Source organism: Triturus cristatus, chromosome 1_2 (genome assembly GCF_964204655.1).
Source record: "Triturus cristatus chromosome 1_2, aTriCri1.1, whole genome shotgun sequence".
Taxonomy (NCBI): Eukaryota; Metazoa; Chordata; class Amphibia; order Caudata; family Salamandridae; genus Triturus; species Triturus cristatus.
Genome location: NC_140580.1, coordinates 1,116,205,044 through 1,116,225,377, shown reverse-complemented (window position 1 = coordinate 1,116,225,377; position 20,334 = coordinate 1,116,205,044). Strand labels below are relative to the sequence as shown.

The 20,334-nt window shown below is 46.3% G+C and overlaps 1 protein-coding gene across 1 annotated transcript in view; it reads right to left on the bottom strand.

Moving 5' to 3' along the window:
* Positions 1–2,996, bottom strand: part of WDR38 (WD repeat domain 38) — a 149,294-nt gene extending 146,298 nt beyond the window's left edge. The window contains exon 1 of the mRNA XM_085613765.1: positions 2,751–2,996. Within this exon, the coding sequence (XP_085469891.1) occupies positions 2,751–2,819 (69 nt within the window). The 5' untranslated portion in view covers positions 2,820–2,996. The remainder of the gene's footprint in view (positions 1–2,750) is intronic.
* Between the last annotated feature and the right edge of the window lie 17,338 nt (positions 2,997–20,334).

Here is a 20,334-nt window from a genome sequence, read left to right as displayed (position 1 = left end):
AACCAGATGACAAACGTACAGATGGTGACGTCAGGACTAATTCCAATCTATAACATCTCAACAAGACAATTGGACCAAAATAAGACCCTCATCTAATGGAAATATTTAATATTCGGAGGTTATTATTGTTGGACGTTACGTTACACTAAATACAATATGTGAATATATATGTTGGACATGTATAAATGTAAATTTATTACGTTTTACTTTGCAGTAATGTTATAGTGAATGTATGCTGTGGATTCTTTTCGATGTGGCGTTCATGTAAATTCGTCACTATTGTGTACTGTTTGTTAGTCGCACATTATATAATGCATATGTAGTTGTGTCTGAAGTAAAGATATCTAACTAAGTGATAATCATTTCCATACATGCCATGTCTTTTCCTGTGCAAGGTGATGGTGTATTGATTCAAACTAAATATATACGAGTGGACAAAGGTTTATGAAAGAACAAGAAGCCGTCATTGGCTAATGCAGACACAGATTAGTGATGCAGTCTGTGACAAGATACAAAAGAATCTCTGGCGTAGGGAGTGTACACATTTTCAATACATTCGTTTGATCCCTGCCCCTTACTACCTCAAGTGGATCACTGCCCATCATGATAGACACTACTTTCTAAAAGTGCCATTTCCAAAACAGTTATTACCAATCTGACTTTACCATTAGGGAGAATTTAAAATGATAATTTGAATGAGTGGAAGAAGTATTTGTCTGGCTGTTCTCTAACTGGATTTAGCATTCATTAAATATAATAAGATACACCAGAGTTAGTCGTTGGGAGGCAAGCCTTGCCACAGGGAAAAACGACTTTGGAGGTTTTTTGTATGCCAGGACATCTAAATCGTTATGTATACATGTCCTCCTTTTTAAATTCCATGCGCATTGCCCTATGAGACTTGAGGGCATGCTCGAGGGCTGAATTATTATTTTTAAGAGGATCAGGCCTGGAAAAGGATTATTTTGCTGGTTGAAATGATAGTTTTAAACTGCAGTAACGCTGCAATGGCAGGCCTGAGACATGCTTTTCAGTGCTACTTCAGTGGGTGGCACAATGAATGCTGCAGCATACTTATAGCATTTAATTTACAATCCCCAGGTACATATAGTAACATATACAAGGGACCTATAAGTAAATTACATGTGTATGCCAATGTCATCATGTTTAGAAATGAAGGGTGCAAGCACTTCACCTCTGGTTCACAAGGGTAAACTGCACAGAGTTCTAAGGCCAACAAAAAACAACCTTTACAACACAGTCCAATACTTAAAAAAAATTGAATAAAGATACCTTATCCAACACTTTTGTTTCAAACGCACTACTTAAATGACAGTTGCTGACATAACTAGCTCCCCGAAAAAAAGAAATTTGCTTTTGAAGGCCCTTTCTCTCCATCGGATTGCAGGTCCTCTGTTTTGTTATTTTTTCACCTACTGGTAATGCAGGAAAGCGACACATTCACACTTTGTATCTTGCTCTGCTGGTTTTTCAGTGAATGGGACTTCAAATCTAGGGAACTTGGCAGGAAATGCTGCAAGATTCTATTTTCATTGGCCGAGTATTGTATTTCGCCTCAGGCACTGCCCCATTCTTCCCCATTATCTTAAACGTCAGATGCTCCCCACATTTACTTCTACTCTTATTTCATTTTTAGGACCCGCCCCCCGCCAGACTCGCCGTTGCTTCCAGCTGGCTGATATACTATTGTAACTGACGCCAGGCGCAGCCAATCAAACTCCCGCGCTGGCTGCGCGTCTTGAGGGGGGCGAATTCAAATTATGGATGTCAAAAGTAAGAAAGGGGTATTAAATAGGGGTGCCCCCCTATCTTGTTTGTTTTTCTGTCAAACAAGTTCTACCAAAAAAAGAATGATTGAAGTGCCTTTTGATTATTTATAAAGTCATTTTTTCGCGATCAATTCCTACCGAAGACCTGACATCATAACGGCACCACGGTGGGCGAATCGCTGCATTTCAAAATGTGGATATACAGAATGTAAGGAATTCTCTTTGCTATGAAAACTAACTGCACAGTGAGCTGTGTAGTGAACAATCCACAATGCGTTGCTACTCCCACTTCTCGTCACAGTCAGTTTTGTTTAAGTAGCTTTCACCAAACCCCTTGCCCACACGTACAGCTCCTGGAGTCAGAGAGGGCCCTGGTGATAGGAAAGTGTTCATTGTGAAGGGCGTCACTGTTTCCATGGGTGCATTCACCCACCATTCTATCTGCTTGGCGTGCACGTGTGGTAGGAGTCCAGGTGACGACGGGCGCCTGGACTGTTGTGTGCTTTTCAGAATGCTGTGTTCCCTACTCTGCCCCTCCCCCGATGCCCCACTACCCTCTCAGTACCTCTCGTAACCCCACACTCATTGCTTCATCCCTTTTAGTCTCGTGTCGGGCGTTGTTCGAAGGTTTCCGAGCCACTCTTTCGTCACCATTTTCGGAGGGATTGGATGTAAGTGCGCGAATTATTAATGAACAGAACTGTCCGCATTTTGATTAATATCTGTACTGACGTCATTGCATTTTTATCGCTTTATTTGTATGCTGCGCCGTTCTCTTTTAGTCAATGTTACGGTTTGCGTTAGATGAAAATAACACCTACATAAAACGTTAATCATGGGGGTTTTCGCCACTCTGTGCAGTTGGGATGAGCCTTATCCAGCGCCTCGATACCCTCACGACCCAGTGCTCTACAAACCCACCTTACATACATGACATGAACGTTTGCGGTTTGCACTCACCTCGCCTTTGTGCCTCGCAAAATATTTGGTTTGTACAGCGCCGAAGCTCTCCGATGCGTTCCGCCACATGGCGCTAGAGTAGCGCTCCGCCTGAGGTGAGCGCCTCTCTGTCTCAGACTCCTCACCCCTGAGTCACACCCGCCTCCGGTGCTCGGTAAACCAAGTGGCAGCGCACGGACACTGCCCGGTGCCAGCGCCCCCTCGGACCGAGGTGACCGCAGCGCCTGGCCCCGCCTGAGGCCTGGAGCCGAGTGTACACAGCCAGCCTGCAGTCCCCTTGGTTACAGGCACTCGTCTCTGCTGGGCCTTCCCGCCGTGCCCCGGGGTGCAGGGCCTGCCTCACTCCAGGGTGATAAACAGGCTCATTCAAACTTTGCAAACAGCCCCTTTTTTCCTGTTAAGCTCCACGTCTCAAATAAATGGCCTAGTTTCTCTGTCAAAGTAAAAATGTCCTTATCGCTTCCTGTTTGCCACATGTGACATTTCTCAGGCGATATTGATTATATTTCATACTGTTATATCCTGTGTCTCCTAGTTCCTTGCTGCACAGCCTGTGTGAGTGTGATGAATGGAATGTTCATGGGTGCATGGTCTGGATGAGTGCTCAGTTGGAATGAGTGGGGCTGGGCAGCAGAGTGGGGCTGGGCAGCAGGGTGCTACTCCCGGTGGGGCCTTTACTATCTTACTTGTAACTGAATAAACTACATCATCTACACTACTGGCTACTGGACTAATTACCTCCAAGGACCCTACTTCATTTTCAAAAGTGGCAACGACATGCCAACAGACCAGATTCAGGCAGGAGACTCACGATTTTTTAAGCCAAAATGGCTTCATTTCAGTCTCCCGCCTAAAACTGCCTCGTAACATAAATCAATGGGGAAAATACATCCCCTGATTTTTTTTTTTAAATCTCCCACTTTTGAGTTTTAGAATGTTGGCATGTGATATTTGTTATTACCTGCTTATTTTGTACACAAACCACACAAAGTCAATAGTCCCTGCGCAATCCCAATAGGGGTGGGAAGGAGGAACACAGCTCAAAACTCGATACTGACAATGGAAACGTAGAACCTTAGCACCCCAAGATGGTGTGATTAGGTTGGCCCACCTCTTCGCTTCACCCTGCTTGAGCCACAGACATGACGTGGCTTCAAGATTTATCTTGACTGACGTTTCGGTGGATTGACAGATCTCCAGATGGCCCGTCTGCCCTATTTGGGTGTATTAATGTCTATGCACTCTGAATAGGATGGACAGGACATTCACCACTTTTTAGCGTATGTCCCACAGCCACGCATCGAAGAGGCGTCCGTGGAACACTGTGGAGACATGTGTTCATCGGATACCTACAAATTCCGGAAGAACTACAACTCCCATGAGCCCGTGGGAGTTTGCCGTAACTGATGCAACCACGTTCCAGGAAGCAAGAGAACAAAAGAGCTTCCGCGCACCTGTCGGGTGCCTCTTAATCCGTGCCTGGAGCTTCATCGTGAACGAGAGGTGGTCCGATAGGGTGCTTCGTGCACCACCATTTCTAGTCCTTGTTGTTTCTTGTGCTGAAGTTCTTATTCGCTATGGCCTGTCTTCAGCGTGTTCTGATTCACCTCAATCAATCAATCAATCAGGGGATTATAAGCGTGCTACTCACCCGTGAGGGTCTCAAGGTGCTGGGGGAGGGGAGGTCTGCAGGTCAGTTTAGCCAAAGAGCCAAGTCTTGAGGGTCTTCCTGAAGGTGTTCAGGGAGGGAGCGTGTCTGATGTCTGCCGGTAGCTCGTTCCAGGTCGTGGCTGCCATGTGAGAGAAGGATCTTCCGCCTGCTCGGGCTCTGTGGATGCATGGGGTTTCAGCCAGTGCGAGGTTTGAAGATCGGAGGTTTCTTTTGGGTACGTGGAAGTTGATTCTGTTGTTGAGGTATTTGGGTCCGTTGTTGTGTAGGCATTTGTAGGCGTGAGTGAGGATTTTGAAGGTGACTCTTTTCTACATGGGGAGCCAGTGGAGCTTTTGCAGGTTTTGGCTGTTGTGCTCGTGCCGGGGGATGCCGAGGATGAGTCTGGCGGCAGTGGTCTGTATAGTCTGGAGTTTGCGGAGTAGGGATTTGTTGATGCCGGCATAGAGGGAGTTTCCATAGTCTAGTCTGCTGGTGATGAGTGTGTGGGTAACTGTCTTCCTTGACTCGGGGATCCATTTGAAGGTCTTGCGGAGTATGCGGAGGGTGTTGAAGCAGCTGGATGTGATGGCGATCACTTGTCGGTTCATGGTGAGTGATGAGTCGAGTATGATGCCGAGGTTCTTGGCGTGGTTTGAGGGGGTAGGCGGGCTTCCGAGGGTGGTTGGCCACCAGGTGTTGTCCCATGCTGACGGGGTGGTTCCATTGACGAGGACATCTGCTGTTTGCCCCCTGTTGGTCCAGTCAACTTCCAGCTCTGATGTGGTTATAACGAGCAGAGATCTCCATTTCAACTTTCAAACCTTGCTCTTGTATGCCTGCAGTAGTGGCCACTTTGATTGATTGTGGCTGTTACTCAAGCAGCTTACTTTATAGAAATACCTCAATTGTATTTACGTTATCATTTGCAGCGTGCGCTGGTTGCGCTGCTGCTGGATCACCTGGTAACGTGTGTTCCTCTGTTCTCTCGGGGTGGCGAGTTGGTAACCCAGCTCATGCAGGGAGAATGAGCGGAACTGGATTAACGCTGTTCTATGTTATAAAATACTAACACTGATCGCCATACTAATTCCCAAGGCGCTATTGGGATCACAACATTTCTTTGTGGAACTTTGTATCCTATACATTTATGAAACCTCTGCCATTGGTTACGTATTGACTCTTATGGTGTATATACTTTGGAAAACGGAGCACAGTCTATGAGCATCTATAGGGTTTATAGAATCACGATAAAACCCAAGAGGAATTGGGTTTGCTTACAAGTATATTGCTTTTGGGTTATCCAACCCCATCACACTTCTATTAACCTGTACTATTGTCTGGAGTTGCCTATTTGTATATTCCATAGCAGGGGTTGATCGAGCGTTCCTGAAGGCGGCTCTCCTCCCCTGTCACAGCCAACTCTATGAACCCTTTGGTATGTCACATCTCTTAGAAGATATAGATGATAGTTAGGTATACTGATAAACAGGAATGGTCATTGATTTGTTTGTTCATTTCCTTAGATCATAGTGAATTCATTCTTCACGGTTTCCCTGTCTTGGAATCAGGCTTATTTTACTTTACAGGTATTAGTAGTAAAAAGGATTGCTATGGGGGTGATATTGTAAACATCCTGTTGTTCTCTTTTCTCAAAAGTTATTGATTTCATTACAGGTCTCCTTCCCCGCTGTTCCCATCCTTTCCTTCCCCGACTTGATCACTCCATTAAGTCTGTGTATACAGTCAGACCGTGGGGCTATCAGGAGGTGGACCATATATTGCAACATACGATTCTGAGGACTCAAGGCCACAACCACTCCTGTGACAATTCCTGCGAACCTGCTGTTTTATCGCTGCCTCTCCCTCCGGCAGCACGTATTTCTTGCACGCTGTGTTGGTTGGGCTGGTGCCAGTGGAGTCCGTGGAAGATTTTCGAAGACCCATGAGCGTCCGCATAAGAGAGCCCTTCCGCCACTACTGGAGTCAACAAACATTCATAGCGACTGGACTGACCCAAGGAAAAACAGCTCCAACAGATGCAGACAAACAGACTAACCTGACCAAACGTGGAGTGTCCTGCTGGTGTCCAACCTGCCAGAGCCAATTACTTGCTGTCCTGCAGTCCCCCGCCGCCGCCATTTACACCAGCGGCCGCAGAGTGGGGACAGAGCCGGAGACTACATCCCCCAGCATTCCAAGCGCCACTGAACCCGCGGACGTCCCGTTCGCGCCACGAGGCGCTTAAAAGAGTGACGCTGCCTCCGCGTCGCGGGACGCGCGCGGGCGACGCCGGGCTGAGCCCGGGCAGAGGGCGGGCCGTCTGTGGCCGTCCGGGGCAGGAGGAGGCAGGGCAGGGCCACGGATTTTCGATCTACAGCGGACCTGTAAGTGATCTGTTCCACGCATACACCTGTCTCTCAGGCTATTGTATTTGTCATCATGCTGTCGAAGTGCAAGTCGTCTAATCAATCTGGCACAGGAGAAAAGAGGACTATGGATAACTACCTGGTAAAAGTTGTAAATAAGATCAACAAAGATCGGAGACTCTCATTGGGTAGATCGAGCCTTGAAGTATCCCCAGTGGACACATTAGCACCCAATACCGAAACGTCTGTTTTGGAAAGTTGTAGGGCTAATACTGACACTGATACTGTAGACGTGATTGTTGACGTACCCCTTGATGTGGTTAATGTGGTTAATGTTGAAAGCATCGATGAACCTATTTTCCTAAATGACTTATCCTCCCCATCCCCCCCACAGATCATAGCATCCTGTTCAAAAACCACCCCAACTTCTTCTCCTATGCAGAGGAAAGTGCGGGCGTGTAGGAAAGCACCAGTGAAGAGGGTGGTGTCTCACAAGCCTAAAAAGCAGGGTACATCTCAATCAAGTAAGGGGGTCACATCAGATTCTTTAAAAGAAATATTGGGGATTATTGAAAAAGCTGAGGGGGTCTTCCTTCATACATCCTCAATAGGACATTTGGTTTCAATTATTGAGTCCAAACTGGAGGCTTTAATTAGCCCCTTGCTGGCGAAGTTAAATTCAGTCTCTGCAGAAGTAGACAGTTTAAAGGGTCTCTTGGATTCTTATGAAAATCGACTTTCCCTTTTGATAACCCCCAAACCGGCCGTTCAGGCCTCTATGTTTCATAATCCAACAGATGGTGCCTTGGGACCCACGTCGTATTCGTCTGGTATTTACAGTAAGGGAGCTTCTATGATTCCGGGGGATAGTAGCCAGTTAAGTCGGTCTGTAAATGCGTCATCTACTGCGATACCAGTACTTCCTTCTTCTTCTTTAGCCACTTCATCAGGCAAATCATTCTCTGCATGTACACGCCCACAGAATGTTCAGAAGCCTGTAGCTGAGGGAGATGCTGGGCTTCTTAATCACAAGAGAAACCATATTGTTAACCTCCCACCGCAGTGTGCACCCTACGCTGTGGTATTGATTAATGTACCTGAGGTCGACTCCAGTATGCTTAACTCCAGGCAGGAAACTCACGACTCTTTAAAAAACAAGTCACTTGCCTGGCTTAACAAAAACTGTGGTTTTCCGCTGGCATTTTCTAACGATATTTTGTCTACCCGCAGAGTTGGCTGGATAGGGGAAGGCAGGAAAACTACCAGAGGGGACTGTATCATAGTTAATTTTAAATACCCACAGCATGTGGCAACCGTCCTCCTAAGAGCCGCCTCCTTACCCAACCAAGTTAATTCAGTCTCTGCTAGACCTCTGGGTTATTTTTATAGTTATTTGAATTGCTCGCAATTACCACGGCCCCAACAGGATGAGCATTACGAATCTGGTTTAACTAGGGGGGGGGGGGGCTGGTTACCCTCCTAATTTGCCACTGAGAGCCCCGATATATTGTAATGGAGGGGATACACATGGAAATGAGCCATCTAGTAGGCAGAGGGATTATACCCTCCCCCTTTTTAACCGATATTCTGCCCTGTCCTCATTGGAGGAAAACGACTGACTGCTTGATAATACCAGGAAGTCGAACGATAAACAAGCTATCTGTGACCTGTCTAATATAATAGCGACTGTCCTTTCGCCCTCTCTACCTGAATCTAATAAAGTGGATGCTGTTATGGTGAGCACAGGAATTAAACGGACCAAGACTATAACCTTGCCCCCCATCGCAGACTCCCTTGCAAATGTAGAACGAGTAAACGATTGTATAGTGGCAAACTGTGATTCTAATACAGGTTACCGCGTTGTTGCGTGGAATATTGCAGGTTTGAAAAGGAAATTAGATACCCCTTTCTGGAGGGATTTTATTAACATAGGGTATGACATAATATGTCTTCAGGAAACTTGGTGCGAGGAACCTATTTTTATTGAGGGATACTCAGCACACAGTTTGAATGCAGTGAGTTCGATCGCTGGAAGAGCCAAAGGTGGTCTCTTGCTTTTAGTATCAACTAAATTAAACTCCTGCAAAATTAAAAGTTGTGTTTCAGTGGATGTCCATTCTCAGGTATTATGTCTAGAGTTTGATAAAGGGAAAGATTTGTTGCTGATAAATTTTTATAATAATGTATTCACTGCTGACAGAGGTAAAATTCTGATTCAGCTAGAAAAAGAAATTGAGAAGACACAGGCAGTTTCAGGCCATCAGTCAATCGTCCTTTGGGTGGGTGACTTCAATATAAGTCCTTGTCCTTTTGCCACGAACAACTTATGTGGATTAAGAAGGGAATGCGGTAATACGGAGGAAAACGATTGTTTACACTTCCCACATTGTGCGTACGGTACCGCCTTAAATATGATGCTAGCTAAGTTTGACCTAGATATGTTAAGCTGCACGAAAAACAGTACTAATGAAAACTGTCCAACTTTTACTGGAAGAGGAGCTAACTCATATATTGACCACATTTTACTGTCTAACGATTGTGCATACTTCAACTTGTGTGTTAACGTGCAAACTTTAAGTGATCACAATAGTATCTCGATATCACTGCACAGTTGGGGTCACAAAAATATTGATGCCAATAATTGTATTAATAATATTGAGGCAGTAAGACCTAATGGGTTTAGGATTAAATGGACAAAGGTTGTCCCTCATGAATTGTTGGAGGAGGTTTTAAGAAAATGCAACATGGAAGTAAATTATTGTATTGGTGATGAGGTACATCCGCATGTTGTACTTGACCACCTACGTACAATTAATGAAACAATTGACAATCTACTTACAAAACCATATAAGGGGAAAAAAGAAATCAACACTGGTTGGTTTGACACAAGCTGTACTCAGGCTCTCCATGCTTTAAAACAAGCGTTGAGCTCCAAACCTCGAAACTGTACAATAATTAAAAATTGTCGTGTTGTTTATAAAACATCACTTATTAAGAGGAAAAAAGCTCTCCAAGAGGAGGCCTGGAACAATCTCAGCTTTGCGGCCGAAATAAATGATAGTAAACTATATTGGCATAATATAAACAGCCCTTTTTTAAAAAATGATACAGTGCCTGAAATAACTTCTCATGTTGATTGCAAATCGTGGATGCATCACTTTTTAAATATTTTTAACCCGGATAGGTCCATTTTAGATTCCCATCAGGATAATGAGTTTACCTGGCCAAGATTGCCCTTGGCTATTGGCCTGGACGAGGTCTATGAGGGTCTAAGTAACAGCAAAGGTGGCAAGGCGCCTGGCCCGGATGGGGTCCCGCTGGATTTATATAAATCCGAGTTACATCTGTGGGCCCCCATTCTGACCAGGTTATTTAACGCAGCAGTGGAGGGACAGATGCCAACTTCCTGGGGCCAGTCTATACTCATTCCCCTTTTTAAGAAGGGCTCCAGGTCTGAGGCAAGTAATTATCGTCCCATTTCCCTATTAGACGCATCTATAAAAATTATGAGCAGAATAATTTTAAATAGACTTGAGACTTGGGCCAAGGACAATTCGATAATTTCAAAGGCACAATTCGGATTCAGGAAAGGTCTGGGGACGTTGGAGCAGTGCGTTAATTTAGACCTCCTTATACATAAATATACTGTTGCTAAGGATGGTAATCTGTTCCTCTGTTTCGCAGACCTAAGCAGCGCCTTTGATCTTGTAGATCACAATATTTTATGGGACACCCTGCTAGATCTGGGTGCCCCCAAAGAGTGTGTATACTTTCTGGCCCGGTTATACTCCGGACTTTCATGTAAAGTACGTTATGGTCCTATGGGAGAATGCACGCCCTTTTTTAAAGTTGTAAGAGGAATTCGCCAGGGGTGCGTCTTGGCTCCGTTTTTATTTTCACTATTTATAAATGAAATTGATTCGATTTTAAGTAAATTGCCCTCAGACGCCCCTGTGATTGATGGAAGCGCTACTCCTATTTTACTATACGCAGATGATGCGGTTCTTTTATCACGAACGCAGAATGGCCTACAACGCCTAATAGATAGATTTGTGTTATTTACCAAAGATAGGAAACTGATAATCAATAAGACTAAGACTTTTGTTATGACCTGTGGGAAGAGGATGAAATCTAACTCTTCCTTCTTTATTGATAAAGTTAAGATACAATCGGTCAACAGTTTCTGTTATTTGGGGATAACATTTTCTAGGGACGGGAAATGGACTAACGAGGATGAGAATGTGAGGTTAAAGATGAATAGAAATACCAGTAGTATTTTTAGATTCGCGGCCAAATTAGGGCAAAGGAGAATGAAAGATATGTTGGCTATTTACAAAGCTAGGTGTATTTCGTCCGCTTTATATGGGGCTGGAGTATGGGGACACCATTCTGTTAATAGCCTACAGAATGATGAAAATAAGTTTTTGAAGAAACTGTTATGTGCCCCCTCCTCAGTTCCCAATATTTTAACTCATATGGAAGCTGGTATCGATTTTATCATGGACCTAGCTGCACTACGCCCTTTGTTACTTTGGCGCTCCATCTGGTCTAAAACTGAGACAGTATTTACACAAACAATCATTAAGGATTGTTTGAAACTTGATAACGTGTCTCGTATACCATGGCTGAGCTATATTTACCACTGGTTTAATTTTCTGTTTGATTGTAATATTCGTCTGAACCCCGAAGCAGCTGCACTGATACCAAAGAAAGATATAAAATTAAGGTTTCTAGCACATAAGAATGCGGCTAGAGAGAATCAGTCCAGTAATTTAATAACTGTTGCTTCTTACCTTGATCTGAATTTAAGGAGAGGTTTTCAGACATATCTTGCGATTGTGACTCATAACTCCCACAGATTTGTCCTAACCCGCCTAAGGCTAGGGATTGTGCATCATTTAGTCTCATTCCCTGATATGAAGATCAAATCTAGTATGCCATGTCCTTGTGATAACATTTCAAAACAAAGCTGCTGTCACTTTTTATTGTTTTGCAAATTTTATTGTCATTTTAGGAAATTTTATCTAAAACCTATCCTTTTAAAACATAAGATACGTTCTACTAAATCAGCAATGAAGTTTTTAACAACTCTGGAAAGTCCTGATACCTGTTTTTTTGTGGCATCCTATGTGCTAAAATGCATGAATATAAGGAAGTCCATAGTCTGTGTTGATTAGTTATATTTTGTTATGTACTTTGCACATTTAGGTAGCGCTCAGACTTTTATATGTACTTTGTAGTTTGAGTGAATTCTGGATGAATAATGTATTTTTGGTTTTGATCTATACTTAGCACCTTTTGTACATCTGCACATACCAGACACTTTATATGGAACGTGCACTTTGTTAAAAATATAATGTAGATGCTCTGTTGGTAAACTAAGTTTAATTCTGAATTACTCAAGGAAGCACTATGCACTTTAACAATGCTTTTACATATTGTCTTTTGTCATGTTCAGTGTACAAGATACTTTTGGTTGCTATATATTTTATGTGTGTTGTTCTGCTTATATGGTTGTATTTTTACATACCGAATAAAGCTTTTGAATTGAATTGACAATTCCTGACATTTCAAAGTTCTGTGGAGTATTGGCTCAAGATACAATGGAAGAAGTGAACACCTTCAGGAACATAACTGGATGGATAATTTAAGTGGGAATTCTGGAAATCCTTTTTAGGTCTCACCTAAGACAGTGCACGTGCTGCCCCTTGCATGACCTATTGCTCTCTTACAGGAGGAAATAGATGCTAATTTGCTTCACTGTCGCTCTCATTTGCTTGCTTCTTACTCTTAAGCTTACGTAGGCTTCCTTCCTTTCATGTGTTTGTCCCTTCCCTGGAGCATAGACGACTACTCACCTTTTCAGGTGCCACTTTATTTTTTTTGTTTAAGCACTCTGAAAGAGTGTTCTCTCCCAGTGATTCCTGCTTACCTTACCTTGGTGTGCTTGCACCAACCCCCCACCCAACCCTCCATTGTCCGTTTGCTCCCCCCAGCCCCTCCTGACATCCTCCATTGTCCATATGCTTGTTCCAGCCCATCCTGCCCCCCTCCGTTGTCTACATGCTTGCCCCTCCCGACCATATTCCACTGTCTGTATGGTTGCCACCAGCCCTCTTACCACCCTCCGTTGTCCGGCTGCTTGCCCCAGCCCCTCCTCCCCACCCTCTGTTGTCTGCAGGCTTGCTCCTGCCCTTCCAACCACCTTCCATTGTGTGTGCGTGCCACCAGTACCTCATGCCCACTGCCTGTTGTCAGTCTGCTTGCTCCAGTCCCTCCCTACCACCCTCTGTTGTCTGTGTGCGTGCCACATTCCCTCCCCCTATACTTCAATGTCCATATGTGCTTGCCCCCAGCCCAACCCGTCCACCCTTTGTTGTTCGTGTACTTAGCACATTCCCTCCCCCTTATACTTCGTTGTCCATATGTGCTTGCCCCCAGCCCAGTCCAGCCTCTGTTGTTCGTGTGCTTAGCACATTCCCTCCCCCTCTATACTTCGTTGTCCATGTGCTTGCCCCCAGCCCAACTGACCACCCTCTTCTCTGTGTGCATGCCACATTCCCTCCCCCATACCTCGTTGTCCATGTGCTTGCCCCAGCCCAACTGATCACCCTCTTCTCTGTGTGCATGCCACATTCCCTCACCCATACCTCGTTGTCCATGTGCTTGCCCCCAGCCCAACTGACCACCCTCTTGTCTGTGTGCATGCCACATTCCCTCCCCCTTACCTAGTTGTCCATGTGCTTACCCCCACCCCAACACGACCACCCTCTTGTCTGCGTGCATGCCGCATTTCCTCCCACATACCTCGTTGTCCATGTGCTTTCCCCAGCCCAACCAGCCCACCCTCTTGCCTGCATTTATGCCCCATTCCCTACCCCCATACTTCGTTGTCCACGTGCTTGCCCCCAGCTCAACCCGACCACCCTCTTGTCTGTGCTTGCTCCAAAATTCACTTGTGCCCCCTCCGCTATCGGTGTGCTCCCCGTCCTCTCTCGCCTGTCCTCTCCTCCCAGATGCATTATTCTCTCCCTCCCTCCCTGTTGCCTCGGGAGCACAGAGCTAAAAATTAAACATAAAGTGCTATGACATGAGTAGCACTTATGAACATATAAAAAAATGTATTAATTCTAGCGACATTATAGCACTTTTAAAAATTCGTTTTAGCCATGCTACACAGCAGCCGCGCTGCTCTACGGCATGGCAAGAAAACGTTGCCAAAGCCAATAGCTCTCACTGGGAAAACGTTTTTGCTTTGACAGTGCTTGTTTTGTAAGAAGTTTAAGAGCTTAATTGTCAAACAAGTGTATACAAATGCTTTACACATGAGCCATTTAAACCATTGTGTGCCATGAACATACCCACCAGGCGGGAACCATGACCACTGGGAAAAAAAACACTTTACTGCCAGGGCCGGACTGGGAACTGAAATCAGCCCTGGCAAAATTTGGCAGACCAGCCCCCGTCAAATTTGGCAGACCAGCCCCCGTCCAGCGCGTAGTGAGCGAGCGCAGCGAGCGAGCCTGACCGCTATTAGGAGGGTTTGGGGGGTTCTCCCCCCAAGAAAATTTTGGAAAACAACCGACCAAAATTGTGAATTTTACAGCACATTTTTCATTACATGTTCAATTGTATCAACTTTCAAACCACAGTAAATAGTAGATGATGACCTTCAAGAGCACCAGGTTACCCACCCAGTCATATGTACCCATAGACATTCTTTCAGAGAGCACCAAAAATAGGCACAAGTAGTAAATCAGAGAGAAGTAAAAGTGAGACCAGCCCCCACATGGTGTGTATCGAGCAAGCGCAGTGAGCAACCACTACTAGGGGGTACTATGGTGTACATGGACCTGCTGCTAAAGGGCAAAATGGATCCTTTATCAAGCTTATGAGTGAACAGGACCTCTTTCTCGTTATCTCCTCCAAGTTTCTCTCCCCAAATTTCCATTATTCCCCCCTTTCCTTTCTCTCCTCTCCAGCATTTCCTGGCTTTAATTGCATCACTGGGGGATTTCAACATATGACACTGGCCTTGTAACCATAACATACAATTAACTCCCTTATCAGTACAATTTAGTGATCTTGTGCCATGGGGGGGGGGCGGGGGGTCACAGTGGTGGACATTTAGTGTGGTATGGTAAATCTGGTCCCATTCTCAACAGATCAGTATTACAATTATTCAGAGATAGCAACAAGATTGTTGAGCAGGCAATGCAATGCAAACTGTAATGGGAATGTTTTGAAAAGTTAGGCAGAAACTTCAATGCGGAAGGCCGGTGTTATTTCTACGAGACTGCGTGATTTCTGCTACTGTACGGTACCTGTGCCAATCAATGCCTCTTAGGTGATCTGGCCTCAGGCTCTCCTCCTTATTGCAGCATGATGTTCTATTTATATCATTTTGTAGTGGCAGGCCACATGAAGTGAGTCAGTGTAAAATTGCTATAGATTTCGCATATTTGTGTGATTACATATTTGATTGCCGGCCTCAGTGAGGTAGCAGTACTTGCGAGATAAAGAACACAGCGCGGAAATAGAAGCCACTGTTTTGGGGGAGGTCGCAGATTATCTTCTTGAATCAATGCGCTGCTTCAGAATGTACAACCACATAAAAAGCTGCACCATATAGAAGTGCGCGATTTAACTTGCTGGTATAGTCACGCCCTGCCCCCCCCAAACCTCCCTCACTGCACCCACCAGCACGTCACCGCCTCCCTGAGTGTGTGTCTGTTTATGTGCGCCAGGGTCAGTGTTGTTTGGCACATGGCTGCCAAGTGCTAACTCGCTAGCCAAGCAGAACTGATTGGGGCCGTTTCGGTTTCCTCTCACAGCAATAGAGCAGGCCCTAGCAGCAGGAGGCGACTTTCAAAAGAGACACTAGCACTGAACACGCAAGTGCGCATTTTACCAGCGCAAACTCCTTTCTTGTGAAATCAGGCCTGAAATCCGGAAAATTGAACAAAATATAGGTCATGATTCATGAAGCAACTGAGCCAGCGCATAGGGAACGCACCGAGGGCGACCTTCAACAGATGGAACTGATACAAGTGTACAAAGGCCCATTAGAGGTCAAAAGTTACATTGAAGAAGATGGTAGCAGCGCTAAGCCCTTTACTCTATAACCTGCACCATAAGATGTTAAATTACAATCCTATATCAGAATCGCGAATGATCCTGGAGCCCATAAGACACTTCTTGTAGGCCAGCTTCAAATTCTGTTCGCATTAGTTGGTGAAAACTTTATTAATAAGAATGTGCACGAGGGGCACACTTTGGAGTGCTTTAATAAAATGCTGCTTTCCCGAGAGATGTGATTTGTCTAGTACTGTTTTTATTTAATGTATCCCCATAATGGCAGCGAGAGGAGAATGCAAGGGTGTGGCCCTAAAATAAACACCATCTTTAAAGAAAAGCAGCTGCCACCTTTGACTTGCCTATGTCTGTGGTTCAATGCAATGCCCTCTTCTATGTTGAGGTCACTCGCCGATATTGTCGATGCGATGCTGAAATTACTGAGATAAGTAAAGGCATGTAAATATTGTGCGCAGCTCATCATCTTGTCGCTGTGTGCCTTGAATACGAAGCACACTTCCTACAGCGAATACAAAATCAGGCACCGTGTTAGCAGCCGGTTAAGATGCGCTGTCTCTCAGCACACTACATCGGTTATTTAGCGTGAATACTGACTGCACAATCACAATGACATCTAGATACAAGAAAAATCCATGTGCACCACACAATAATTTGACACCGAATTGAAACATCTAACCTAATTCAGGAAACAATGCGGACTACACTAAAACAACCACCCTGATGTAAGGATTGAACGTGGCGCCGACCAGGCTGACTGCCACGGGTTGGCAGTATGTTCTGTTAAACTCGGTAATCCACATGGCATGGACTCCTTCCCAAAAAACAGACTTATCTTTCATGTTCAGGACAAAGCCTTTGTCCTGAACATGAGCTAAAAAAGGCCCCCCACGTTAGCCTAAGCGGCGCAAGTGCCAGAGCCCAGTGGCAACACCAGGCAGTGGCCAGTGGAAAACAAAACAAAAGGACTCAGTCGTGTTAAAAAAAATGTTAAATAAATAAACTCTAGAAAGCCCTGTTGTCTGCTTCAAATATATTTTTCAGCACAAGCCCCAAGTTGGGGCTTGTGCTGAAAAATATATTTTAAGCAGACTTGCTGACCCCAAACTTCGCCCCAGTTACAGCCCCCCAAGAGTCAAGCAGCACATCAGCGCCACCAATGGGAGCACAGTCACACATATCCACAGTGCTGCACTAGCATAGCCAGACTCTCGCAGGCACAGGCAGGCGCAGGCAGCCACCCACCCACCACCACCACCTCGCTACGGCAGCAGTGGATTCCGCCGGTGGAAGGAGGAACCAAAGCGTTGCCTGCAAAAGGGGGGTGTAGGTAGCAGGCCCGGCTCCTGGAATTTTTTTTTGGGTGGGCCAAACGTACATTCGGGTGGGCCACTGCTGGCCCGATTTATCGCTTATATATCTAGCCAGGCCTGCTTCTAGGCCCTACTTTTATCTCTCCTTAGTCTTATAATGTACAGTAAAACACACTCTTTCTAAATGTTATCACTCTAAAAAAGTGTTTTTCTTCCATGTAATGTCCCTTTGATGGGAAGAGGAGGTTTCTAAGGTGGGAGCATCTAGCAAGTGACTCTACTCGGGCTCCCTCTGTGCGAGCCTTCAGGGAGAAACCCTCTTCATTACTACCTCCACCTGACCCCTCACTCTGCAGCACAATCCCTTACAGACTTGATTATCCACTTTTCTACCCCCCCTCTCCATTACACCTTATCTCACAGCTGACCTTGGGACCCAGCCCCATATCAGCCACCATTCAATTCCACTTTCATTATTCCCAGTAAAAAACAAAAGTAAAATCACCTTCAAACTTGAAACATTGAATATAGCAGTAAATGTATTCAGCATGCATGTTAAAGTATGCTCTACAGTTGTCCTAATCACATGACTGTTAATTAAATAAACAAAAACAGAAAGGCTCTGACAGGGCCGGCTTTAGTGCTGGTACAAAAGTCTTTTTGACCTCTTTCTCTGTAGATAACTTACCAACCACCCTCCAACAGTGCTCTTCATCTCTCCGTAGCCACTCCCCCTCATGGCCTCCTCCTCAGACTCCCTAACTACCACCCTCCACCAGTGCCCCTCATCTCTCCGTAGCTCCCACACCCCATGACCTCCTCCTCAGATTCCCCCACTGCCACCCTCCACCAGCGCCCCTCATCGCTCCGTAGTTCCCCCACCCCATGACCCCCTCATCGGATTCCCTCACTGCCACCCTCCACTAGTGCCCCTCATTTCTCTGTAGCCCCCCCACCCCATGACCTCCTCCTCAGATTGCCTCACTGCCATCCTCCACTAGAGCCCCTCATTTCTCTGTAGCCCCTCCACCCCGTGACCTCCTCCTCGGATTCCCTCACTGCTCCCTCCACCAGCGCCCCTCATCTGTCTGTAGTTTCCACTCCACCCCGTGACCTCCTCATCGGATTACCTCACTGCCACCCTCCACTATTCCCCCTCATTTCTCTGTAGCCCCCCCATCCCATGACCTCCTCCTCAGATTCCCTCACTGCCATCCTCCACTAGACCCCTCATTTCTCTGTAGCCCCTCCACCCCGTGACCTCCTCCTCGGATTCCCTCACTGCTCCCTCCATCAGCGCCCCTCATCTGTCTGTAGTTTTCACTCCACCCTGTGACCTCCTCATCGGATTACCTCACTGCCACCCTCCACTAGTGCCCCTCATTTCTCTGTAGCCCCCCCACCCCATGACCTCCTCCTCAGATTCCCTCACTGCCATCCTCCACTAGAACCCCTCATTTCTCTGTAGCCCCTCCACCCCGTGACCTCCTCCTCGGATTCCCTCACTGCTCCCTCCACCAGCGCCCCTCATCTGTCTGTAGTTTCCACTCCACCCCGTGACCTCCTCATCGGATTACCTCACTGCCACCCTCCACTATTCCCCCTCATTTCTCTGTAGCCCCCCCATCCCATGACCTCCTCCTCAGATTCCCTCACTGCCATCCTCCACTAGACCCCTCATTTCTCTGTAGCCCCTCCACCCCGTGACCTCCTCCTCGGATTCCCTCACTGCTCCCTCCATCAGCGCCCCTCATCTGTCTGTAGTTTTCACTCCACCCTGTGACCTCCTCATCGGATTACCTCACTGCCACCCTCCACTAGTGCCCCTCATTTCTCTGTAGCCCCCCCACCCCATGACCTCCTCCTCAGATTCCCTCACTGCCATCCTCCACTAGAGCCCCTCATTTCTCTGTAGCCCCTCCACCCCGTGACCTCCTCCTCGGATTCCCTCACTGCTCCCTCCACCAGCGCCCCTCATCTGTCTGTAGTTTTCACTCCACCCCGTGACCTCCTCCTCGGATTCCCTCACTGCTCCCTCCACCAGCGCCCCTCATCTGTCTGTAGTTTCCACTCCACCCCGTGACCTCCTCCTCGGATTCCCTCACTGCTCCCCCCACCAGTGCCCCTCATCTCTCTGTAGTTCCCTTCCAGCCTGTGACCCACCTCCTCCTCAGATTCCCTCGTGCCACCCTCATTAGTGCCCCTCATCTCTCCTGTAGTTCCCCCACCTCATGACCTCCTCCTCGGCTTCCCTCACTGCCACTCTCCACTAGTGCCCCTCAGCTCTCTGTAGTTCCCCCCACCCCGTGACCTCCTCCTCTGACTCCCTCACTGCCACCCACACCCTTCATCTCTCTGTAGCTCCCAGCACCCCATGACCTCTTCCTGGTATTCCCTCACTGCCACCCTCCACTAGTGCCCCTCATCTCTCCGTTGCCCCTCTCTCATACCCATTCCATTCGTTGTATAGCACTACTCATATCAGTGTAAGGTGTCACAGTACTTTACATAACAGCACACATTATACAGAGACAATAAATCAGTTTACACGAAATGTCACATAAGCCAATGAGGATTACAAGGAGTAGAAATCACTTCATCCATGGTGGGCAGTAAATTTTACGGGGGTTTGGTCGGGAGAAGCACAAAGTCAGGATTTAAAGAGTACTCCAGTGGGCAGGGTTGGCTTTACTGATAAAAATGTATAACTGCCCAAACAAACTCTTTTTAGTAACATTAGAATAATGATAGAATGGAGAAGTTCTAACTACATCGAAACACAAAAAAGCGAAGTTTGTATGCAGTTTTTTGATGACAGCTCATTGGTCACTGTCTTATGTTAAGATAATAACTTCTGAACTGCAAGTAACACAAGGATATCTGTGACAGAGGTAGTAACCCACTGAGCTATTCCCATAAAATTCAGTTTATCTGCATTCCGAACTACCAACAGACAAATGGTTGCCCTGCAGCCGGATCGTAAATCACAAGTTAACAGTTGTTATTGTTGTTGTACATCGGTGGCAGATTCACTGCGAGGGCCAAGGAGGCTCATGTTTGGGAGGGCCTGGCCCACCCTCTAGAACCAGGCCTGGTAGGTAGTGGTGCTGCTAGCATAGCCGGAGTCTTGCTGGCAGGCACAGGCAGGCCTGGCAGCCTGA